The sequence below is a fragment of the Sinocyclocheilus anshuiensis genome, unplaced genomic scaffold (genome assembly GCF_001515605.1).
Source record: "Sinocyclocheilus anshuiensis isolate Anshui unplaced genomic scaffold, SAMN03320099.WGS_v1.1 scaffold227, whole genome shotgun sequence".
NCBI classification, from domain to species: Eukaryota; Metazoa; Chordata; class Actinopteri; order Cypriniformes; family Cyprinidae; genus Sinocyclocheilus; species Sinocyclocheilus anshuiensis.
The window spans coordinates 917,477-942,657 of NW_015549590.1; the positions used below are offsets into that span (position 1 = coordinate 917,477).

General features: G+C 36.0%; 3 protein-coding genes and 1 long non-coding RNA gene across 13 annotated transcripts in view; 3 read left to right on the forward strand and 1 right to left on the reverse strand.

Annotated features, from left to right (window-relative positions):
- Nucleotides 1-228: 228 nt before the first annotated feature.
- Nucleotides 229-3,980, forward strand: asah1a (N-acylsphingosine amidohydrolase (acid ceramidase) 1a). Of its 2 annotated transcripts, XM_016446397.1 has the most exons (14): nucleotides 229-341; nucleotides 469-512; nucleotides 644-734; nucleotides 808-891; nucleotides 1,012-1,090; nucleotides 1,300-1,374; nucleotides 1,463-1,508; nucleotides 1,834-1,978; nucleotides 2,059-2,113; nucleotides 2,315-2,396; nucleotides 2,665-2,796; nucleotides 2,884-3,007; nucleotides 3,156-3,212; nucleotides 3,422-3,980. In XM_016446397.1, the coding sequence occupies exons 1-14, from the start codon at nucleotides 273-275 to the stop codon at nucleotides 3,509-3,511; spliced, it is 1,173 nt and encodes a 390-aa protein (XP_016301883.1). In that variant the 5' UTR covers nucleotides 229-272; the 3' UTR covers nucleotides 3,512-3,980. The 2 variants fall into 2 exon arrangements, with proteins under 2 accessions (XP_016301883.1, XP_016301882.1); XM_016446396.1 differs by having other exon boundaries at nucleotides 256-512.
- A 1,722-nt stretch (nucleotides 3,981-5,702) lies between these two features.
- Nucleotides 5,703-8,298, forward strand: LOC107658046 (fibrinogen-like 1). Its single transcript, XM_016446447.1, has 7 exons — nucleotides 5,703-5,904; nucleotides 6,044-6,218; nucleotides 6,334-6,493; nucleotides 6,579-6,676; nucleotides 7,300-7,388; nucleotides 7,640-7,827; nucleotides 7,985-8,298. The coding sequence occupies exons 1-7, from the start codon at nucleotides 5,848-5,850 to the stop codon at nucleotides 8,142-8,144; spliced, it is 927 nt and encodes a 308-aa protein (XP_016301933.1). The 5' UTR covers nucleotides 5,703-5,847; the 3' UTR covers nucleotides 8,145-8,298.
- On the reverse strand, nucleotides 7,757-10,479 carry LOC107658047 (uncharacterized). Its single transcript, XR_001630742.1, has 3 exons — nucleotides 10,405-10,479; nucleotides 7,971-8,094; nucleotides 7,757-7,835 (listed from the first exon to the last, which is right to left on the reverse strand). It is a non-coding gene; the product is annotated as an uncharacterized LOC107658047 (long non-coding RNA).
- The window catches only part of mtus1a (microtubule associated tumor suppressor 1a), a 31,841-nt gene continuing 16,430 nt past the window's right edge, over nucleotides 9,771-25,181 (forward strand). For 4 of the 9 annotated variants that reach the window (XM_016446440.1, XM_016446441.1, XM_016446443.1 and 1 more), the window contains exons 1-6: nucleotides 9,771-10,203; nucleotides 15,228-16,904; nucleotides 18,128-18,353; nucleotides 19,377-19,541; nucleotides 21,721-21,825; nucleotides 22,169-22,276. In XM_016446440.1, the coding sequence (XP_016301926.1) occupies nucleotides 15,351-16,904; nucleotides 18,128-18,353; nucleotides 19,377-19,541; nucleotides 21,721-21,825; nucleotides 22,169-22,276 (2,158 nt within the window). In that variant the 5' untranslated portion in view covers nucleotides 9,771-10,203; nucleotides 15,228-15,350. Of the gene's footprint in view, nucleotides 10,204-10,545; nucleotides 10,566-12,673; nucleotides 12,744-15,227; nucleotides 16,905-18,127; nucleotides 18,354-19,376; nucleotides 19,542-21,720; nucleotides 21,826-22,168; nucleotides 22,277-23,716; nucleotides 24,197-25,181 lie in introns of those variants that run through there. The other 5 variants (XM_016446436.1, XM_016446439.1, XM_016446438.1 and 2 more) reach the window with 5 other exon arrangements.

The following is a 25,181-nucleotide window of genomic DNA, read 5'->3' on the forward strand; positions in this document are numbered from 1 at the left end:
AAGCTCAAGCAGCAGAATAACGGGGGGGGGGGTCGTGTTGTGGGTGTACACATAAACAAGCACAACCTAACAAATCCAATTAAATAACAGTTAATATATGCAATTATATTGTTAATTAATATTTAGAATAAGAAAAACGTATTTTAACCTTTCCTTCAAAATAATGCGTACATATACTGTATCTCAGCACCCCTTACATTATGGTACATTCCGTCGCGAAGCTTATTTCCGCAGGGAATGACTGAACGTTTAGACAACTTCGCGGAAAGACAATGAAGCTAATGTCAGTTCATGACATTATTGTTATATCTTTATTTATTTTCTCACAGTTTCTTCGAGGGGTAAGAATAAATGCGGTTCCTGCACCAGAGTGATCTGTTCTTCATTATAAAGTTTATCAGGCTGTATTGTGAGCTGTTTCACTTTGAGCTGCTATCACGCTTTACTCATTACTGTCTGTATTTGCAGCTGGAGGATTGCAGAAGTGGAATGTATCCACCTAAAGGACCAACGTACTGCTGTTACTCTCTTCAAATATCCAATTTGATGTGCTCCTACATTTCACATGCTCTGTGCTCTCGACTATGTGGAGCTCATGTGTTGATTTTAATAACACGTTCATCTTCTTGTTTGGTTTATCTAGGTGTAAAGGTAATGTGACCTGGTACACTGTTAATCTCGATTTGCCTCCTAGTGAGAGATGGACGCAAGTGATCAAAGATAAAAACACAGAGGTAAAACTCTTTAATAATGTGCATGTCTCTTAAAGGCTTTGATTGTTTTTACAATAATCATGTTGCATTACAGTTGATCACAATGGTACAAACAATAAAAGACCTGGCCAAGGGCTTTTTTGATGGAAAACTTGTTGATTTAGTAGACGAGGAGCTGGTAAGCAATTAAATGTATGAATGAATTTAGACCTATTAAAAATGCATTTTGAATATTTTGATAGTATATTTTTTGATGTCTTATTATTTTGCTGTGATTTATGTCCTCGCTGTTTTACAGCCTTTGATTGTGGATACACTTCCACAACCTTTCAGTGATGAAATCAAGGGAATAGCAGCGGTTTCTGGCATCCCTCTAGGTGAGATTTTTCACTTTTGATTATTTTAGATCTTGTTGTTATTTACATTTTATTTGTTAAATAATAATTATGGTAAATGCAAGCAATCTAATAAAATTAAAGCTCAAACTAGCTCCTTAATTATGCTTAATTGTCCCCATTTCTTGAAAAAGGTATCGCAACTGTAATTTATCATTTTTATATTTTTGTACATTTATGTGTCCCTCTAGGTGAAATTACACTGTTCAATATCTTTTATGAGGTTTTCACTGTTTGCACATCAATTGTTGCAGAAGACTTTAATGGTGAGAAAATATATATCAGTTTGCATAATGTTTTAAATCAAATTTAATTTTAATAAACATGTTATTACATATATTTTATTTTTTCTAGGAAATATATACCATGGCCGGAATTTGGACTTTGGACTGTTTATGGGGTAGGATTTTTATTACATTGTTTCTTTTTTGGCAAATATTTAGGAAATAATAGGAAAAAAGATCTGCACACTGTTACTCTCCCTAGTGGTAACGTTTCGGTCAAAGACCTTCATCAGGCAAGGTCTTTTTTTTGCCTGACGAAGGTCTTTGACCGAAACGTTGCCACTTTCAACTTTTTTTGAATAAAGGGAGGATAACAGTGTGCAGATCTTTTTTCCTATTATTTGATGTACCTTTTAATCTTGCACCTGGCCAAGACATTTTTGGATGTACGTGCATACTCACTTTATATCATGTCATAAGAATGATGTGTTTTTCATAAAGGTGGGATCGACAGAATAAAACATGGACTTTAACAGAGAAGCTTAAGCCTCTTGTGGTGAATGTCAATTTCCAAAGAGACAACAAAACCGTCTTTAAATCCACAAACTTTGCTGGATATGTTGGCATGCTCACTGGAATTAGACCTGTAAGTGAATAAAGATTTTTAAAAAAATGATGCTTCTTTTTTGTGTAAATGTAAAACAAGTAATTGTTTTACTTGTTTAGGGTGAATTCAGTCTAACAACGAATGAGCGTTTCAACCTTGATGGGGGTTATGTAGGTAAGATTTTTTTAAATGATTATGACAAATGAAATGTAAGTGACGGGTATATAAACAGTTATTTTAATGTTTAAAGTTTGTGAAGAACTAACACTACACAACACTACATATTTATTTCTTCTAAACATTAGCTACAAATCATGGGTGCAACTAGATGTTTTTGATGGTTGACTGGTTAGATAACATCATAAATTCTCACAGGGATTCTGGAATGGATTTTTGGCAAGAGAGATGGAATGTGGATGGGTTTTCTCACTCGGAAAGTTCTGGAAAATGCTACCAGGTAAAAACAACACCACACTAGCGTAACATGAAAGCACAACTTCCTTATTTCTCTGTCATGACCACATAGTTCTCACTCACACACTTTTTTTGTAATAATTTAAAAATAGCTTTCATCAGCTAAAGTAGTAACCTTCACACTCTGAAAAAGGCACCGTGTAGATTTTTATTTTAAAAAATATTAATATTTGTTACAATATTTGATACTCTTGTGACAAGAGGACACGAGTACTCATCAGTCTTTTTTTAATGTTTTTTTTTACTTGCAGTTATGAGGATGCCAAAGGCCAGCTCTCTCTGACGAAACTGCTTGCACCAGCTTACTTCATCTTGGGTGGTAACCGAACGGGTCAGGGTTGTGTGATAACCAGGACGAGAATAAACACATTAGACATATGGGAGTGAGTAAATCATATCACACAGAAGTACCACATTTCTGTCTGCAATGTTTTAAACTGCCCTAAAATTTGTTGTTAATGATGTTAAAGACTTTATATGAAGCTTGGGAGATGGTACGTCCTGGAAACAAACTATGATCACTGGGAAAAGCCTATGATATTTGATGACCGCAGAACACCTGCAATGAAGTGCATGAATCAAACCACACAAGCAGTACGTGGCATTTTGTGTTAGAAATAAAACGGCTATGTAGTAGAAATTAAGAGAGTAGGTTAATTAGTTTTTAAAATAATGTGCATATTTAGTAACTAATTGTTCATGAAGATGTTTTATAGAAGATAACAAATTGTAATTTCCACAGAATATTTCTCTGGCATCAATATATGATGTTCTGTCTACAAAACCGGTTCTTAATAAAGTAAGTCTTCCTTTCAGTTGAATTAACAACAGCCTTACACTTACATATATCATACTTATATTTGGTTTATTTTCATTTTTTTTCATTTATTGTTCTTTCTTTCTTTCACTATTTTTGAGACGGAGAGAAAAAAAGGGTGTTTGATCACATTTCTGCATCTGGTCTAATGTCATATAATAATGAAGCCATTTTCTGTCCTGTCTTTACAGTTGACAACCTACACGTCACTGATGGAAGTGTCTACTGGATCTCTGGAGTCTTATATCAGAGATTGTCCAAATCCATGTACGCCATGGTGATCTGCCATCAAATCTGAATGAACTAAGGCATATGAAATACTGTTCTGGATATCTGTCATTACAGGGCGGTGTATAAGAAAAGGAGGATGTTAAAAATCATAATGGTTGCAATTCTATCTCTGAATTTGCACATATCTCTTCACATGGACATGTCTGTTGTAACTGCTTTACCACTGCAACATTTGTGCAAAAGTATAACTGTTTCTTTTGCATAACAGACTCTGAATAACCACACATTTTAAATGGAAATGTTTTTTTATATATTGTCTTTGAGTGTTGCCTTTTTCTTTAATATTTTGATGATATAAGGAAATAAATTTTTCTGAAATCCATGGTAATGATGCTGAAAAGTATTTTTGTAATTTATACTGACATTTTATGTGTCTCTTTCTGGGACTGTGTTGAATGTGTAAGTGGAGGTATTACGAGTTACAAACAATAATAAAATGTTTCATCAACAAAGGCTAAACTGAATTTGATGTGTGTAATTTTAATCCTTTTTACACCTACAATTATTAAATTGTCCAGTTGTAACAGTCCAGTTACAATGTCTCTTTGTTGGAGGTCTACTTTTGCAGCTAAATGTTAATACATTCAGTATATTTCTATTAGTCATTCAGGTAAATTCATTCCCTGAGATCCGGAACAGTAGGCCTATGCTTGATTTCAGAGGCAAACTTGTGCAAGCAAAAGTGGTGGCCCCAGCCAAAATGAATAAATAAGGCTCTTTTTGTTTAAATATAGGTATTAGTTACCTAGATAAATAATTACAGTATATAACATACATTGTAAACTTTTGGGGCTTAGCCCAAATCTTGGTAAGTGGACATTTTTCCCCATTTACAGCAGCTATAATATGAACTTGTGTTTCTCATAGGATTTTATGAGACTATCCTTGGTCTTTAGGGTGTAAATTTATATATCCAAAGTCCCGATCTAAATCAAACGATTCACAATACACGCTCCAAAGTTCGAACTGAATAATGATTATTCAGATCTGAATCAAAAGATTCGCAAACCCGCTCCGAAGTTCCAGTCTATTTTTTATGCCCTTCACTCGCAAACTTCCCTCGGTTGTGGCTAGAAGGGATACAACCAGTGCCGATCCTAGACTTCTGGGCAGAGCCGATCCTCCCTATACACAAAATACGCAAGCTGCGTAGGGCCCCCAAAACATCAGGGGGCCCCTTTGCTCTCAAAGATTATTTAATTTTAGTTTCGTTTTTGAATTTGGCCAGCGATTATGAAAACATGAATGACGGAGTGAAACATGGACGAATGCGTTTCATTCATTCGTTTATAACCACTCATACCCCACTCCGCCACCGACACATTTTTGCGTAGGGCCCCCAGAAGCAGTGCAGATCCTAGACTTCTGGGAGCCCTAGACTTCTGTGTAATTTTGTCTATCTCAACCAGTAATTGGTGGGCGGAGTTAGTGTAAATAGTTTCTGCCAACAAGGTGGACTATTGCACTTAGTGTAAATAGACACTTTGTTAATATTAACATTTCAGATTATTTAAATGATCAGCCCTTGGAGCGGCCCTCAAAATGCGGGGCCCCAGGCAATTGCCTGCCTTGCCTGCCTTATTGCTACTGTACGCCTCTGCTTGATTTAAATTTAACTAGAAAACAAATTGCAGCAGGTTTCTTTTATTTGTTGTGCATATGCATGTCTATCATCTGCAAGATAAATTATTCTTTTAATGGTTTTACTTTTGGAATGAAACTCCCTCTCTCTCGCTCTCTCTCTCTCTCTCTCTCTCTCTCTCTCTCTTTAGGATCAGTGTGCCTCACACATGTTTTTCCCATTTTGTTTTTATGGGTGTTACAAATCAGGTATTCGTCCCTGCGTATCAGACATTCTTTAATCAGGATTGTTCTATTTATTTTGTAAACAAATATGCATGTGTTTTAGATTTACAGAGAATTAAATGTGTGCATCAATGTAAATTACAAATAATTCTTTTTTTTATGTAAAAAACATTTAAACTTTAAGGACCATTCATTTGTTTTACTTGAATTTTACTTGAACAAATTTAAGGATTGAGATCAAATGTCTCAATTTTTTATTTACAGAAGATTTTCAGTCTTCTTTGTGACGTCTCGGGAGCTGTTTGTAGTTATCTGCACATCTGTTTTGATCCAGAGTGACTCAACTCAAAGTAGTGCACATCCAACCACAGGAAACTTTGTCAGGCACCAGAACAGACCTCAGAAGCATCTGTACAAGCTGTTGAGATTGTAGTTGTTCTTTAGTGCCTAAATTGCACACTGCATCACTTGGTTTACAATCTTTTATCTTTAAATACAGCATCGAATAAGTAAATCTACAATGTCAGTTTTGCTCATCATTTGGATGCTTTGTACTACTCTGGATTTGTCAGACTCTGTAAGTATTGTCTTAAAATTAATTTAGCTTCTTTCCTATGTGTTTAAATTACATTTAGTTACACCTAAATGAAACAGTATGTTTATATTTTATTTGTATGTTGCGTTTACAGTAGTCATTCTGTGTGTTGTGTGTTTAGACTCCTGACGAATGTGAAGATGAGATACAGCGTCTTCGAGCGGAGTTGAAGAGTTTGGAACTTCGCCAGACAAAGCAACAGCAACTTATTCAACGATTAATGAATCACAACCAGATGGATGAACATTCCCTAAAAGCGAGCGCATTTTATGACATGGGAGACAAACAGTACATGGGTCAAAGCTCTATATTATTTTCTTAAGATGTAGTATTCATTGTGTAAATATGTTATACTTGTCTGATTATAACAGCACAATGTAATACTAACAAAAATCAATCTGCCACAAACAGACTGTGCTCAGATCTTCAAAAATGGCAGCACTCAGAGTGGGTTTTACATGATTAAACCACTGCTGAATCTAACCCGGATCAGAGTGTACTGCGATATGACAGAGGGGGGTGGATGGACAGTCTTCCAGAGACGCTCAGATGGCAGTCAGTCATTTGACAGGTACGGAAAACTCTATTTCATTGATGTGAGAAGAGATGTCTACTGATTAATAAATGAAACATGATGTCTCCATGTTCATGTTTAGAGATTGGAATGATTATAAAATAGGATTTGGTGACATGAAGTCCGCTAATGGAGAGTTCTGGTTAGGGAATGATAATCTGCATTATCTGACATCTCAAGGTGAGTAAATCTATGCATCTAAAATGCATGCAAACTGAAATAAATATGTCATAATAGGCCATAATTGTATGTATATACAGGTGCATCTCAAAAAATTAGAATATCATAAGTTCATTTATTTTTGTAACTTATTTCCAAAAGTGAAACTTTCATATATTCTAGATTCATTACATGTACATTAAAACAAAAAAATTGAAAAGTAAAACATTTCAAATGTTTTTTTTTGTTTTCATTTTTAAAAACTTTCATGAGCTGTAAGCTCTAATCATCAAAATTAAAACAAAAAAACTTTTGAAATGTTTTACTTTACATGTAATGAATTTAGAATATATGAAAGTTTCACTTTTTGAAATAAGTTACAAAAAAAAAACTTCTTCACGATATTCTAATTTTTTGAGATGCACCTGTATATTATCCGCAGCCCTACATTTGAAGAATAGATGGATATATTATATTATATTATATTATATTATATTATATTATATTATATTATATTATATTATATTATATTATATTATATTATATTATATTATATTATATTATATTATATTATATTATATTATATTATATTATATTATATTATATTATGCACATATTTTAATAAAACACCTTCTGTTGCGCAGACGATTACACCTTGAGAATCAATCTGGAAGACTTTGAGGGCAGCCACCGTTTTGCAGTGTACAAAACGTTCAAAGTGGATAATGAACAGGTCTTTTTATTCATCTCTTCATAATATGATAAATGATGTGTGGATAAATATACTGTGCCCATTATGAACCAACAGGTGGCATGTGAAGTTCCTAATAGATCAGTACAGCGGGGTGTATAACTGTATTCTGTTTCCATTAAAAACAAAAAGAAGTGTTACACAATATCACAATTTATAACTTTCATTTGACCTGAATGGTATAATATCTGTTTATTTAGTTAATGTTTTAACGATCCCATTTGTCTTCTCAGAACCATTACCAGCTCCAGTTTGGTGTATACACAGGAAACGCAGGGGACGCTCTCTCTGGCAGTTATCATCCTGAGGTTCAGTGGTGGGCCAGCCATCAGGGAATGAAGTTCAGCACACGAGACAGAGATAATGACCGCTATGATCGCAGTTGTGCTCAGGAGGACAAGGGTGGCTGGTGGTTTAACAGGTCTGCATCTGTAACAATGACAGAGCTTTTCACATTCCAGTAATAATGACAACTACAACATGTATGAAAGCAGTTCTTCATTACATTAACTATGAACATTTGACAACCAAAAGGCGTCCAATATGTTTTGTATGTTGTTTCACCTGTATTCCTCTAGATGTCACTCTGCCAATCTGAATGGATTCTACCACAGAGGCCCCTACAGCGCAGTCACTGATGACGGAATAGTGTGGTACCCCTGGCATGGCTGGTGGTACTCCCTCAAATCTGTGCAGATGAAGATCAGACCCGCCAGTTTTAAGCCTAATGATGTTTAATTCATGGATCTGATATCTAAACCATGAAGGAAATGATGAATTTGTGGATGAAGACAAATGACATTGTAGTCCAGCTTAGTAGTCCAATTCTTAAGTATTTACATATGTAGTTAAAAAAGCTCTTCTCCTGCATGTAGCGCAATAAAGTTCTCAAAACATCCTTGCTCCATCCTTGTGTTTTCCATCATAGTATTTTTAATTTGATAAATTTCTGAGTTAATATTAAAAATAATTCAGAAATAAATCAGAATTAAAGAGGAAAGTTTTATTAAAATTGCATTTTTAAAAACTTAATTGAATATAGAATACTAATTGATGTTGTCATCATTTATAGCAATACCTGTCAAGGTCTGTCAAGGTTAATGTAGCTAATAATTAACATCCAGTAGTAAATATATCATTCAAAGTTCTACAGAAAGTGCAAACACCATCAATATCAGGGTATTTAGAAAACTGACAGAGTATTTATAGAGCTGTTTTAATGTAGTAAATAAAATGTAATTTAAAACATTACATTACATTTACATTTTATGAAAAAAAAAATCAAAAATGTATAGGGTTGAAGTTTAAGTTAAAGATAACCTCTATATAATAATTTTTAAAAAATTAAATAAAAAAATGTTGAAGGTTGTATTTTTTAAAAACTCTTCTAACACTGACACACTGACAAATGTAGTAGAGTTTTTATAGTAGATTGTTATTATTATTATTATTATTATTATTATAGAGATAGCCTATTATATATAGAATTAGAATATTAGAATATACTTTATTGTCCCGTTTCTGGGAAATTCATCTTGGACAACCGTGACATGGCCAGTACATAACTCACACAACACATTACAACTCACAATAAATTACACATATCAAATATATTAAAAAGCTACAATATGCCAAACAAACTCCTCATTTTTGCACTTCTCTGTTGAATAGTGTAACAGCAGTTGGCACAAACGAATTATTGTAGCCATATGATTTACACATCAAAATCCTCAATCGTCTCCCTGAGGGTAACATATAAAAATTCTCATGTAAAATATGTGTATCATCAGCAACAACTTTCTTAGCTTGTCTTAAAACAGATACCTCATACATCTCCTGAATAGGTCGTTTGGCTTCCCAACCTACAATTTTTAAAGCAGTACAAGTCGAGCAAGTTTTGGACAGTCAGATTTCCACACCATGCTGTAATACCATATCTTATCAAACTCTCAAAAACAGACTGATAGAACAGAAATAAAATCCTCTGATTTACCCCAAATACTTTTAACCTTCGCAAAAAATATAACCACTGCTGCAGTAGAACACAAGACTGTTGACGTGAGAAGACCAACATAACCAATTGTCCATATAGACACCCAAGCATTTGTGTGATGAAACCTGTTCAATAAACTTCCCGTTTATTATTACAGGACCATGATCCCCCACAGATCTAGGGTCGAAGATCATTTCAACAGTCTTTGTTCCATTTCAAATCAAAAAATTATCATCACACCATCTTACAAATCTATCAACTTCTGAAAAGTACTGCAAACAAGTAATATTCCTATACAATAAACTCAGTATTGATGTATCATCCGAGAATTTAATTAAAAAAAAATGATTGTCCTCACCTGAAGCACTCATTAAACAGAATGGGTGAACTAACAGACCCCTGCGGTGCTCCCGTATTAGTGATTTTCACCTCAGAACAACAATTATTAACCCTTACTTGTTGTGTACGATTGGTTAAAAATTAATAAAAACCATTTGATACAAAAGGGGTTCACTTTCAATTCTGTCAGCTATTGATATAGTGTAGGAAGTGTCAACCGTCAACATTTATTTATTTATTCGTTTATTTGTAGCTTTTTTAATTATAATATTTAGTTATCTTTAACTTAAACATCAATCCCTGTGCATATGTGGTCGTGAACTGTAGCGGCTCGTGTCTTTCCTGCTGTGACGTCATTTAAGGAGAGCGCGAGCTCACCTGAGCTCTCACCTTTCCAATGCACGCGCTGCTTTTAACTGTGGACAAATCTGTGAATCCCATTTTCTCTCACTTGCGACGTGCGGGGTAAGTTCTCTATGCTACCTAGAGAAGTTGAGACGTCAGTGTAGATATTTAACATTTCTACAAACGCACTTTTGTACCTTACATTTCATCCTTGGTTTAGTAGCGCGAGGCATGTTTGTGTTGTTACTCGAGTCGCGTGAATTGTCTTCAGTGGTTTTTGTTAACGTTTACGCCTGTTTAATGATTATTTAGTGTGTATACCTTTATTCGAAGGGCATCTTCTGCTTTCTTTCGCTTTACAACTTTGTTTACTCCACGTGTTATTTATAGACGGAGATGCCAGAGATCCCAAACACGCCTCTGATGATTCTGTCAGGTGCACAAGACAATTTAAAGGCAGCGATCAGGAAATAGATTGTGAGGTATGAGGGAGAAACATGAGCTCAGCAGGAAAAAGTAACTAGATTTAAAAGAATCCAATGAACTTGTTTTTCACCTTGTTTTAATTTTTTCTAGTCTTTTCTATTTCTATATATTTCTCTGAGAACACAGTTCTGAGTCTCCTGATTTGTTTTTGATTGAATACTGTGATTAAGATGCTTTAGACGTCAACCAAGCTATGTAATGATGTATTCTATGAATATTTTGAAGTGCGTGTTGGTTTGATGTGGCTCAGATGCACCATTAGTTCATGGTACTGTGGGACTTATGTGCTTTATGCCTTGAGCAGATATGGTGTACAGAAACAGTGAAAAGCTCAAAGGGCAGAAGCTTTGAATTCCAGAGCAGGTTATAGTGCAGGTGCCCTTTAGGACCTCATACTGTAGGGGCAGAATTATCAGATTACTTAAACTCTGTTATTTATTCTATTTGCTTAGAAATATATATATTATATTTAGAGTAGTGTCAATGGAAAATTATCACCTTTTTTGTTTTTGTTTGTGAGGGGATAAAGAAGGCATGTTGATGGCATAAATGCAACAATGACTGACCTTACAGTTTTCAAAAAGTTTCTGATACACTGCCGTTCAAAAAGTTTGGGGTTGGTAAGATTTTTTCAATGTTGTGCTCACCAAGGCTGCATTTATTTAATCAAAATAACAGTAAAACCGTAATATTTAAATATTGTAAGATAAGTAATTATAATAATTAAATATATTTTAAAATGTGATTTATTTCTGTGATGGTAAAGATGAATTTTCAGCATCATTACTCCAGTTTTCACTGGCACATGTTCCTTCAGAAATCATTCTAATATTCTGATTTCTTAGTATTATCTTTGTTGAAAACAATTGTGCTGCATAATTTTTATTTTTATTTGTTGTTGTGTTTTTTGTGTGTACAAAACATTCCAGGATAAATAGAATGTTCAAAAGAACAGCAGTTATGTGAAATAGAAATCTTATGACATTATAAATGTAGCATTATATCTGCAGACATTTTGATCAGGTTAACATGTTCTTGCTGAATAAAAGTATTTATTTCTATCAAAATACATTTTCACTGACTAAAGTTTTGAAGGGTAGCGTATGTCTTGCCAAATAGTCTCAAACAATTACAAAGTTATTTAATAAAGTTAGTAGTTATTTAATTATTGAATACGATTTTGTGCTTATTTTATTGTTTGAGTGCCAGCAAAAATTACAGTCCATTGTTTGCTGAATCAAAATGGGTTGAATGATTTTATTTATCTTGTTTGATTATGTAACTCTGTGGCCTGGTGTCCAACACTTATTGGTATCTTTTGTTAACCAAGATTATGGATTCCTACTCTTGTGTAAAGACCTTTAAATAGGGGTTAATCAAGAACAGTACTGTTCCCAATGACCGATATAATACCCCTCATGCCTGCTATTACACAACTTTAGGAAGTCAAGGTATTGCCAAGCATTTGTCAATACAAAGAAAGTGTTGCAGTTTTCTATGCCAAATATGCGTAATTGGATTACTTTCCTAAATAGATATGACATTTAAATTCTTCTAACTTTTGTGTGTATGTTTGTTTTATCATTTTTAAATTTGTAACATTTATGCTTAGTTTTACATTAGAGGTTTTCCACGGTAGAAAATATCTGCATGGCTGACATACAGTTTTTCTCCTTGTTTATCCTCTGATACCTAAATCCCTTCAAAAATGCTACTGGCTGCTTAGCAACAGCATTGCTGCTTTTGGCCTGACGTGCCCTGGCCCCTCCCCTCACGTCGGGCTTGTCTAGGATAGGGTAACCCAGTCACTGTCCCCTGTAAAGTTAGCCTTGAGGCTTTGCAGTGGGTTCAGTCGTGGCCTAGGCTGGAACTTGAAGAGCGCTGTACGAGTAGAGGCGCGTTTTAGTATGCAGGGACAGCCCAAAAGTGTGCTGACAGCAGCCTGGACTGTGCCACATTCCTATGAGACAAACCATTGCTGCGAGCCAGGAGCGGTGCTGAAGGAGGGACTGCTGGGGCTGATGGGTATTTTAGAGCTGGCAGTCTTTATATACGTGCGTTTAGTGTGGTGTAGTGTTTACCACAGCACTAATAGGATTGATCCTGAGACATGGAGCTGCGAGTGCTGCAGGAGCCTGAATGGGATGTGCTGAACTGACATAATGTTATGCCTGGTAGGACTCTGAGGGTTTTCCGATTTTTGTTTTTTAATGTATTTTAAAAGATTTTAGATGGCATGAAATTGCTAAGATTTAGATAAGTGCATAAATACAATAATACAGTTACAAGCTGAGGGTATTTAATTTAGGAGAGATGTAATTATTCATATTTTAGACCTGAATTAATTAATGCAATTTGATTAATACAATACATCTGCATGTGTGTTATTTATTTTATTGATTTTTTTTTTGTTAACACTAATGGACATGCTGTAAAAAAAAAAAAAAAAAGTGTATATTTTAGACCTGAATTAATTAATGCAATTTGATTAATACAATACATCTGCATGTGTGTTATTTATTTTATTGATTTTTTTTTTGTTAACACTAATGGACATGCTGTAAAAAAAAAAAAAAAAGTGTAAGCTTATTTGTTATGCAATGTGCTGTGTTTTTATGCCGTAAACTGATTTAGTGCTCCAGTTATGACATTTTTCCAGACTGGGCTCTTAATAATTAGGCTGCTTCAACCCTCAAGAATGAATGATCCATTGTATTCCACTGTTGCTTTTTATGAGAGTTTGGCATATCAGTTTTATGTCCCTTCAAAGTTGAAATAAGACGCATACATAAATAATTCTCCAGGCGGTAGTGAAGTATTAACCGAGGGGCTCTTGTTTCTTTAATGCCCAGCCCTTGCATGAGCAGTCGGCCTGTAAATGACTAAGCACACTGTTAGTTCCCAAGGTAACCTTTCACTCAGCCAGCGAGTCGAGGAAGGAATTTTTGCACTCCTTTTTATATCAGAAAGAATATTAGGGAGAGTCATGTTTCAATGAGAGTTTAATTTATTTTATAATTATGCTTTTATGTTAGAAAAAGATGAGAAATGAATGGGATGCAGCTTCGTAGTTTTAATATCTTGGTCCATTAGATTAACTTGAAGATTATATGAATTTATAATGTTTAAGCAGCTAAATAAAGGATATTTAATATTTTCTTTAACCTGCGAGAGTGTAATATTACACATTGTATACATTGTAAATAAAACAAAGATTATTGGTGTATGTTTTACAAGGAAATACTGTTGTAGTCTTTCAAAAAAAAACGTTTAATTAAATGTTACTTGCAATTTCTGAGTGAAAATTGCACTATATGACAAAACAGATAGACTCTAAACATGTATGACAACATGGCTTGCTGAAAGTTTGCGTTAATGTTTTTCACAAGTAACCGTTTTAGAATATCAATTATTGATAGTCTACATTTTAGAAGCAAATTCCAAGTGACAATTACTGGTCATTGTTTTATGAACATTTACACATTAACCTTGTAAACAGGTTCTGGGTCTGTGATTTTTGGTACTGCTATTTATTGGTATACAGTTTTGTCTGTAATCAGATTCATTACATAGTTCCACAGTTAAAGTGGCTTGTTCGCTTGCTGTGATTGTATGGGGTTTGTTATTTCAAAAGAAGCCAGACGGAGAGCTTGTCTTTGGATCTGCGTAAACTGGCCTCGCTCCTCATTGTACTTGACAGAAGTGCATTAGAGCATGCAAGGCCTTTCCCTCAGCAGAGGCAAAGTATGCCATGCCTTTTCAACCACTGTGAAGTAATGCAGTGATGTTAACATGAGGAGACACAACACAAAAAATAAATGAGACATTTTGGCACTCAGAAATAAATTGTCATTTCAGCAGATTGCAATTGACCTTTTGTCTTCAATCTTGAAGAAAATGTATTGGTCATCAGATTTCATCAAATTAAGTGGCACATTTTGCAAGTATTAGTGTTTGTGTTAAGTCACAGCAAGCTTTCTGTGTTTGAAAAAGGCATGTCTGCTGGGGTGTAGCCGTCCTATCACAGACCTAGATCTGTGCCTACTAAAGACAGTGAGGTGTTTTCACTTGCACTCAGAGCTGCTTATCTAAATACACTAAATCCACATGCTCCCATTGACCCCTCACCAGTCTCAATGTAATTCATTGCTGTGAAATCATTTTAATAAGTTATTATGTTTAAAGTTATTTTACCCCAAACTTGAATGATGGTGTACATTCAGAGTTTCTGAGATGTTTTATAAAAAACACGTTAAAAATTGTTTTTCAGTTCCATTTTAAGAACTAGAGGTTGGTAACCTATGAGTAAGCTCTTGCATTTTTAATGGTGTTTCTCTAGGAAACCTAAAGAATTAAACAGGGGATCAATTTCCTCATTACTCTTAAAGTAATTGGTCAGTAGGTTATGTAACATCTCCACAAAGAAGACTGTGTTACTTTTGTAGCCAACAACACAACAGGTTTCACAAATTGTAATTGGCCAGGATGTGTGTTTGTTCAGTGAAGTATTGCATCAATAGCAAATACCCTTCTAATTTCAGCTCCAGCACATGTTGAGTCACCTTCATAACTTTTATAACCTCTTACATCAATCTAGACCATAGATGCATTGTTTAGAATTTCACTTTTAACTTTTTATTTCTCTCTCTCTCTTTCAGGAACATTCACAGAATGAGTTTCAATAAATAAACCTGTGCTGAAGTTCAAGGGACGACTAATACAAATCTCATAAAACAAGAGGTGTTTCAGATAGATGTGAAATTGCTCATATCAGCTGCTCCATGGAGACCACAAGTAGTTCCATGAATCTTACTTTCTCCATTGAGGACAAAAATGGAAATAACATCACCTGCCCCAGTGAGCATTCCCCCGATTCACTAAGGGGCTCTAGCAGTTTGAGTTGTGGCGGTTCAGACAGTCCTCTTGATGTAGAAATGGAGGACTGTATCACTTGCCCAACAAAAGACGAGACTTCTTCCTCAGAGGTAGTGAAATCAAGCAGTGCAATTGCTGTAGACTTTGTCAAATCAAACATCGACAACTGGAATGAGAATATGGCTCTCTTGATGATAGTGGACACAAAAAACACTGAATGCAATGGCAGTGACAGAAGCTCGGAAACCTCCCCTGACTGTGGAGAGCGAGAGCTGTCTGAGGTGGACTACTGCGAGCCATCACGCCGTGGATCCAATGAGAACTGCTGCTCTGTGAGCTCAGGTGAGATGGTCATGAGGAGTAGCAGCTTTGTCTTGCACGAGAATGACCAGCCACTTAGCATCTCACTAATCGGGGAGTCCAGAACCTCCTTGGATATATCTTCAGATCTCGGCGTCGTATCGGGGATGTTACCTGATGTGTGTGAAGGCTTAGCCGAGGTGCCACAAGGAGTGCCCAAGAATCAGGGCCTGGAGTGTACCTACATCCAAGCCAACAATCAGACCTTTCTCATAGATGAAAAGTCGTTGAGCAATGAGAAACTTGAATGTGTAACACCTGTTCATTATCACAAATCCAATGTGCAAAAGTTGGTATGCAACAGCGGCGGATCAAATCCGTCAACACCAATGGAGGGAAAAACTGTGCTTATTACTGCTTCTGAGGATTTAGACATTAGTGGCAATGCTCAGACATCAACTCCAGTGCAGTCTGTGAGTAACAAGACATTTTGCCTCCCATCTTTATCTGAGTCACCTCTGAATAAAGATGAAGGTGATTCAGTGAGTCCAATGGCTCAATTTATTAGTCAGGAGCAAGGCGCTGCCTCTCAAAAGTCCAAAACACCACTGATGTCCGCAAGTAAAAGCAAAAAAATAGATATAAATCGGTTTCCGAAGCCTAACTTCAGTAATATAAAGTCTAAAATTATGTCACGCGCCACCAACCCCTTTAAGACATCAAGTGCACCAGTTCAAAAGACTTCACCAAACTCTGTCCCTCAAACTAATGAACGCCAGACTACGGACCAGCATAAGTCATTTCCTAACAAATCTACTTCTGCTGCAATAACCAGCACATCTGCCACACCAGCTCAAAATGTAAAGAGCTATAATGCAGCTAAAAGAAGTCACTCATCTACTTGCCAAGAAAGAGGTCCAGCCTCGAAATCTCGACCTCGTCGATGGTCTGAAAGCGCGACCTCTTCCAAAACAAGTAAAGATGGAACACAAGAGAAGAATTCACAGGTCAACAGAGTTTTGAACAACCTCGCCACACCACAAAAAAACACTAAAGGAGGTGCAAAGACCAAACCTGCAGAAACCGAGTCAAATAGAGAGGTCATGCGGGGGAATGAGTCTCTGAAGATTCGTGGGAAGAATCAGAAAGTCAGTCTGTTGGTGAGTATGTCATGGCAAATAACTGATATATGGATGTTATTAAGTAAAATGATAAAATTAATCCAGAATCAATCCTTTTAGATGCTACAAATGGATTTAGAGAGCACAACATTAATAAATCTCATACTATACATAACACAAAACAAAAAGATTGCATTAAATAAATGTAAGTGAGAGCTAGGGGAAATGAACATGCACAATTAGAAAAAAGTTAGTTTATCCAAAAATAAGATGTTGTTTACTTCCCCTTATTAATCCATACGACTTTTGTTCATCTTCAAAATACAAATGTGAAAAAATAACAGGTGTTTTTAAAGAAACATGAGAGATTTCTTTCTCTCTATTGAAAGTCTATTTAAACTTTAACATTTCGAAAAAGTTAATAAATGGGTGGTAAACACAATCCATATGATCGGAGTAGTTTATTCCAAGTCTTCTGAAGAAACACAGTAGCTTTATATGCTGAATAGATTCAATGTAAGCTCTTATTCATGTATAAACATTGATGATACACAAAGTACATAGAGAGCACATCAAATATGGTAAACAAAAGCAAGAATTAATGTTTTGAAGTCAAACTTTTGTTTGGAGGTACATAAATCTCATTAAAAATTTCATTAAAATATCTAATATAAAATATAGAGTATGTTTTAAAGATGAATGAAGGTCATACAGGTTTACAGGAGGTGATACGAGTAAATGATGATAGAATTTTTGATTTCCATTTTCCCTGTTTCTTTATATATCCAGTATCAGGCAATATAGCCAATCTCGACTGAAAAAGATGAATTAAATCTCTAAATAAACTTTGAGTGAGTTTTGAATGATTTGGATCTGTTTTATTTTGGATTAAGGCTGCCATCTCAAACAAAGCACAGTTCACAAACAAAAACTTAGGAGAAAGTATTTATGCAGTGTACTGTAATTGCTGTTTTAATTACTGCTGCAAGAGGGCAGCAAGCTGAGTCTTTGGAAAATGCGTTCCATGTGCACACATCAAATCATGTTTACAGAGCTAGAGAGGGGAACAAAAAAAAAACTTGGCAGTGACTTGAGAATTCCCATGGGGACTGTATTACAATAGCTGCTCACGTCTCAAGTCTGCATGAGTTTCAGTCTCACTCTTCAGATGTGTTATGGCCAATGCTGCTGTAAGCGTGGGGAGCTCAGGCTTGGGGCTGCATGCGTGGGAGCGAATTGCTGAAAGGGGACTTCTCTTGCAGGCGGTGTCTGCCAGGCCAGCAGCAGCAGCATGTGAGTGGAGTAGAAGCAGGCTTGGCTCCCAGCCATCCCCAGCCAGGACAGGAGGCGCCTCTGCTGCTCACGTTCCAGCTGCAAACTTACGACCACCGCTTTCAGCCTCTAAGCTCAAACCTGGTACAGTGGGAAAAGATGGCAGCAGTACCTCTGACATGCCTTCACCCAGGAGCAAACTGAGCACGTCTGATGGTAAGGGCGTTGTGCACTGCAGAGCTCTATCTTTATGTTGTTTGGTCAGCTTTTATTTTTACGGTGTGAGTTGGTGTATGGACTAATGTTTTGAGTGATTCATACTGTTTTTCTTTTTATTTGTCCTGTGTAGTGTCATTCCTGTCAGACTACATTGTAAGAAAACACTGGTGTAATGCTACATTAGAAGAGAATTAAATGCATGTTGTGACATCAGTTTCTTCATCAGTACAAATAGTTTCAGGGAGGACTTGATTTATTTGTAGATTTTGTACTCTACTGTTCAAAAGTTATTTTGAATATTTAAAAAAAAAAAGTTCTCTTCCAGGTGCATCTCAATAAATTAGAATGTCGTGGAAAAGTTCATTTATTTCAGTAATTCAACCCAAATTGTGAAACCAAGACTGCATTCATTTGTTTAAAAAAACAGTAGTTTTATGAAATATTACAATTTAAAGGAATAGTTTTCTGTTTTAATATATTTTAAAATGTAATTTATTCCTGTGAAGCTAAACTTTCAGCATCATTACTCCAGTCGTCAGTGTCACATGGTCCTTCAGAAATCATTCTAATATGCTGACTTGATGCTCAAGAAACATTTCTTATTATCAATGGTAAAAACAGTTGTGCTGCTTAATATTTTTGTGGAAACCTTTTATTTTTCAGGATCCTTTGGTGAATAGAACGTTTAGAAGAATGGCGTGTATTTCAAAAAGAAATCTTCATTTCACTTAGTCTTTAGTTTATGTATAAACGGTTTCTTTTGTCACAGATTTGTGTTAGGCAGTATGTTAAATCACATTTCTTTTGTTATTCTTTTCTGTGGGCTAGGCTATTTTAAGTATCTTAAAGGCCAGGTTTGGATCTTTTTTGGCAGATTTGAAGCAGATGTAGTTAAGTGTCCAATGTGGAGGGGGAAAAACTCAACTTCCTGTAACCATGAACTTGGCACAAAACATTCATTGTGTTTTTGGAGGCTTGTGTTAAATTGCTTTTCCATTGTTTTTTCACTTCCCTCTGCAGTTAAGCTTAAAATCCATTTAACTGAAGGTGCAAGTGCAGTTTCAGGATCCAAGTCCAGATCTGCTCTGTTCACAGCTCCAGCATCAGCCTCCAAACTGCCTGTGAAATCCAGATTACAGACCAAGAGCTCCAGCACTTCTCAGACAAATGGACATCCAAAGCAAGGTGAGCCTTCCCAGATTGTCAGCCCGGTGGAGGAAGAAAAAATTATTTATAAATAATTATTAAAAATGAAAATAATTATGGATAAAAGTGACTGATTTAGACAAGATCAACCTCATTTTATCCAGCTTGACCCATATTCCCTGCTAGGTCAGTGTTGCCTTAAATCCAAAGACTGATGATTAAATCCCTTCTAAAGGATTCAATCTACTTTAACTAGATTTTTGAAACATGTTAACTTTGAAATATGATTTTAGCTTAAATATAAAGCCGTTTAAGTCCAAGTAGATTAAATTACCTGAAATCAGTTTAATCAGGAGTAGCACACATGAAAATATAGCCTGCTTTTTTCGGTCTAGACAGTGTTGCTCTGTGCAGCTTTGTGCTGCTCTCATTGGTTGATGGGCATGTTGTTTGTATGGATCAGGACACTCAGTCCCAGATGTCTGCGGGGCAGGGTTTGTTCCACCTCAGTTCACTTGGAGGGGTATGAGAAAGCAGTGCACATCCAAATAATGAGGACCTACCAATGCAAACAGACCTTATTTTCTCATCATTATGTTTAACTCACTGTGGAAGGTCATGCCTGCATACAGAGGCACCTTGACTGAAATCTCAGAGCAAGCTTTTACTAATTCAACCTTGAATCTGCAGCCAAGCTCTTGTGCTCAGTGTGATCTGACTCTTTTGACATGTCTACTTATCGGATCTTATCGCTTTTGTATTATTCCTTTGTTGTTTGCCTTTTATGGGAAGCCTAAGACTCAGTTGTGGAGAAGTAAGTATGTTTTTTTTTTTTTTTTTGCTTGCTTGCTTTTGGTAGGCTACTGCTCAGATGTGGAGTTGCAAATATTTCCGAATTTGTTTGTGATAACTACAATAACATGGGTACCTACCTATATTTTATCAGGTAGCAGTGTTGCTATATTGTTGTTTGTGGTTAAATCAAGTCACCTTTATTTTTGTAGTGCTTTATACAATAGAGATCATTCCAAAAACGCTTCACATGATTAAAGTAACAGAATCAATGATGCAAACCTAAATGAGGCAAATAAGAATCCTGCTGTAAAGCAGGTGTAGCAAGACATTAGTGTGATTAGTCAGCTCTCGTCAGTTCAGTGTTGGTTCAATTCATTTCAGTAACGGTGTAAAGTTCATTCATTATGAAATGGGTTCAGTTAAAGGCACAATATGTAATTTTTTACCGCTAGAGGGCGTGTATTCAAAATAAACAAAGAAACAAAGGCGAAGTTTGATGACCCCGTGACTGAGTGTGGAATCATGGGAGTTGTTGTCTTCATCCCCACAGCCGATGCAATCCGACGGGACTCGGGCAGAAATCATGTTCATGGATGAGCTAATGATTTATTAACGTAGTAGAATAAAGCAGAGTGAAGCTGAAAGCCATCGAAGAGAAAGGAGGCCGCTGAACGAGCGTGACACACGGCTCGAAAGCAGCGGAGCTTTTATTATGCCACAGTCGACCGCTTCCGCTCCTTCCGGTCATGAATATGTGGGGGGGAAAAGCAGCTCTATTTTATCATACTAGATACTTTTAAAAGTTCTGTTATAATGCTACTCTGTGCGGTCATCACCTGTCTAATAAAACGCATAACATATGAAAGCGTCTTTGGTGTTTCCATGTTTTCTACAAAACTAAACCAGAAATTGAGGGGTTATGACGTCATTGGCAGGCGACACAATATATTATAATATATCGATAATATTGCTGAATATTAAGTGCTTTTTAAACCCCAGCTGAGCAAGCCAAAGGTGACAAGGAGCCCAAACTCCCCAAATCAGGTGACAGAAATAGAGAAAAAACTTTGGGAGAAACCAGGCTCTGGCTTAAGTGAACAAACACTGTCATATTGTAACAAAAGCCTTTCAGTAATATAAGTGCGGTTGTCGTAATATATCAAAAATCACTATATCAGCTCATAGCAGTGGCGGCCCATCAAAGAAGGTACAATATCAGGGAGAGATCATCTGTTTATAGGAGCAAGGTTATCATCAAAAAGAGATGGGATGATAAAATCTGCTTACAGTATGTTTTATTGCTTTGATTGATTCACATATAAGCTTCCTAGGAAATTCTCACAAACTAATTTATGCACGAAGAAACTGTTGAATATTTCTATTGGTTGTATATTTATTCATTAGTTTATTTATTTTAAATCAGACCATGCTGAGCCCCCTGTAGGAACCTTGAGTAAACCTCCTCCTAACAAGACCACATTGTCAAGGACCAAGCTGCAATATCCACCTACCAGGAGTGTATCATCAGGTATGATGAGTCATATTTTCAATATCATTTTGAGCATTAACCTTTGCATCTCAAATGGAAGGCTAAAACAGTGAATCTCCTGAACAGGCTAGGGTATGTCTGGCTCAATTCCTCCAAAAACGAAAGAATCATGCAAGAAAAGAAAATGTTTAGAAACTAAAGCCTTTTTAGTGCCATTCATATTTTTTACATTGTGACATTATTGCACCCCACCCTGTTCATTCAATATAAACAAGTCAAATTTTGAGCTAAAATTATTTGACTTTTCTTTTCTTATTTTCTTTTCAGTCTTTGGTCATCTATTTGGTTTGATTTACTCCATTTTTTTTTTAATTTCTTTTAGGAACAGGATGCAAAAACACATCTTCATCAGGTTCAGCAAGGTCTTCAAGCAGTCCTCTGAAAACCCCTACCACAGCCCGACCCATGAGACCTGCTGCGACTCCAACAGGTAAGAACCAGTTTATTAAATTTGAAGTGAAGCATACAGTTATCACAGAAAATTTTGTCTTTTAAAATACCTGTACTGAGTATTTTAATTTAATAATTTAATTACAGTAAATATTTAATTTACAGTATATGGCATTTGTTTCAAAGAAAGACCCTCGAAGTCTAATAAATCCTGTTGCTACACTGTGTCTTGTCTGTGATCTGTGAGCTGCAGTTGGCTTGCACTTTGTGAGCTCTGTGTAACACCATCTCAGCAATGCAGGATATTTTATCACAGCCAAGTCTGTAACACAGCTGACACAGTCTCTGTCTTGTCTCAGCCGGCTTCTATCAGCCTTGCACATGTAATGTGTGCTTTCTTACCACCCATAAGTACTGTAATTAAGAATGGCGATTACATTCCTTTCAGGGATTAAGTCTTGGGTGTATGCATGCAGCATGCCTTCAAGCCAGTGAGACTAGACTCCACCATCACAATTATCTCTGAGAATGTTTCGTTCCAAAGAAAGTTTACTATAAATAATGGTATTATCCTACACCTTTGGACAGAATCACTTTGAATTGCTTTTATATAGTAAACGGATTCAATAGTTAGGTTTATTTTACTCTTAATAAGTGCTGAATTCAGATTTGTGCCTCTGAGCCCACATTGACAATATTTTTTTTTTGTAATTTTAAATTTAATTAAATTAATTAACTTCATTTGTTATTTTAATTAATGAAAATCAATGTTTTATTAAATTAGATAAGATAAATAGAACCATTAAAAATAGTAAAGTAGAATAATTTTTACTTCAACCTTTAACCCCAGTCTTTTAGACCCAACTCTTTGTTTTAGCATTTGTGAAATTATATATTCATGTGAAAGCCTTGTATTTCTTAAGCTTATTTTATGACTCTAGCCTCTAGTTTTTGAACTGTGCAGACATGCATTGTCTGCTGCTGTTAGCAATCCCACATAAACATAATTACATTTCAAACATAAAATTATGTCTTCCATGGGTTGCATACTTTGTTTTCTGCGTTCTTGCTGGCATCACAGGCGTCTTAGACATTTTTTGCAGTTGTCTGTTTTGACCACAAAGAAATCTGTTCCCTGGCCTTGTTATGGGTCTTATTTGAGAGGTTTAAATGCAATGTACACCTCAGGACAAATTAAATGTTTGGGTTTTTATTATTTATTTTTATTATTATTATTATTTGTTTTTGTTTTTTTTAATACAAACTTAAAAAAAAAAAAAGATTTTTTTTTTAAATAATTTTTCTTGATTTGATGACCTGCTCAGGGTTCATATCTTGCTGTAAGCTGTTACTTTCTCTCCTGCCATTTTTAACCCTCCCCGATGTGTGAATGAAGGAGAAAGCTGTGAGAGAGTGAACCCACCCACCCACTCCTGCTCTGCTGCTTACGCCTCCCAGCGCCCTCCCTTCCCTCTCTCCTTCCCTCTCTCCTTCCTTCCATTCACCCAGCATCCTGCACCTCCTTAACACCCAGCGAAGAGCGAGAGATGCTGAGTGTCAGTGGATGAGAGCTCAAACCGGTGGATAAATGCCTTCTGCTCTGCCTCATTTGTTTCTGGGTCTCCTGCCTCTCTTTAATCCAGACTGCTTCAGTTCATTTGTTTTTGCCAAAGTGTGACGGGGAGTCACGGCTGTTTTCTCCCTCCTTCCTTCATCACAGTCTTTGCCATTTGTTTGGCAGATGTTTTTTTTTTTTGCTTTAGCCTCACATGTGCTCACTGAGGCTGTTGTTCTTTTTGTTTTGCTTATGAAGAGTTGTCCTCTTTCTGTCTTCTCGGCAAGATGTTTTTCTCTCCCAAATTTTCACTGTCCAACATCCATGTGAGGCTGACAGCGAAGGGATTGCTCAGAAACCTCCAGCTGCTGTCAGGATGCAAGAGCACTGTGGTGTTTCGGGCAGGTCTGTTCCTTAGAAAACGCTGTTGTTGTGACTTTTCCTTCATTCTGCACAGACGTTTCAGAGTGTTTCTCTACAGCTCTCAAGGTGCTGTCTTTGCTCATGTGGTGTTGATTCTATCTTTAGACTCTGCTTTTCTCTCTCTGCCAGAGAGTATTTGATATTTGTACATGGCCAGTAGGCATCTTCTTGCTAGCCGCAAATAGAGCCTGGGATCCTTTTGCAAATAACATGTATATTTGTGCCACAATTTGGGTTATGGTAATCACCTACCAAGTCAGTAGATACAGTAAGTTCATATTTTTACCTTATTCCTCTTTTCAAGCGAGTTGGTTCACAGGTCTAAAAACCAAATTTTCCTGTTTTCAGATGCTCAGAGGTTATTTTCGCCTGCAGACTAGGTTGAATGTAATGTCTTGTAAATATTCTGACAAGGTGAATTCCCATCGAAGAGATGAAGTAGACATGTTTGTGGCAGTAACTCTTCTTTTTATAGTGACTGGCCAAATAAGGACTCTAATAAATAAGGAAGCGACTATTTATTCCATGGCCGTAACATCACAGAGGACTATATTTGATCTCAATAAGTATTTGGCTAAGGTTTCACCTGTTGAAATATCCCTCTAAAAATAAATGCATATAAGCTCCAATTATAGCATTAATGATAACCTGATTGATGGTTAAATCTGTTTCTGCATGCATTACCTTCAATAGGACACCAATGTTTTCATATTCTAGACTACTGAATTTTTCCACAACGCACTTGATTGTTATTAAACTTTTCAATTTTTTACCTCATAATCATGTTGAATATGTGTAAGGCTATAGATCATTTTAGGCATCAGATAAGGTATTTTTTTGCTTAAATCTTTTATTTATAATGCTAAATTTAGTGTCCATATAACAACATTTGTTTGCTGAGCACTAAATGGGAGCAGTCAGTTAATTACAAAGCAAATATTATCAGTGATATTTAAATAATGGGCAG

Coding starts and splice junctions, on each gene's coding strand:
- asah1a (XM_016446396.1), top strand. CDS start 352: ATGCGGTTCCTGCACCAGAGTGATCTGTTCTTCATTATAAAGTTTATC. Junction 513..643: donor TATCCACCTAAAGGACCAAC/GTACTGCTGTTA, acceptor TGGTTTATCTAG/GTGTAAAGGTAATGTGACCT. Junction 3,008..3,155: donor TGAATCAAACCACACAAGCA/GTACGTGGCATT, acceptor TAATTTCCACAG/AATATTTCTCTGGCATCAAT.
- LOC107658046 (XM_016446447.1), top strand. CDS start 5,848: ATGTCAGTTTTGCTCATCATTTGGATGCTTTGTACTACTCTGGATTTG. Junction 7,389..7,639: donor TCAAAGTGGATAATGAACAG/GTCTTTTTATTC, acceptor TTGTCTTCTCAG/AACCATTACCAGCTCCAGTT. Junction 7,828..7,984: donor GGTGGCTGGTGGTTTAACAG/GTCTGCATCTGT, acceptor GTATTCCTCTAG/ATGTCACTCTGCCAATCTGA.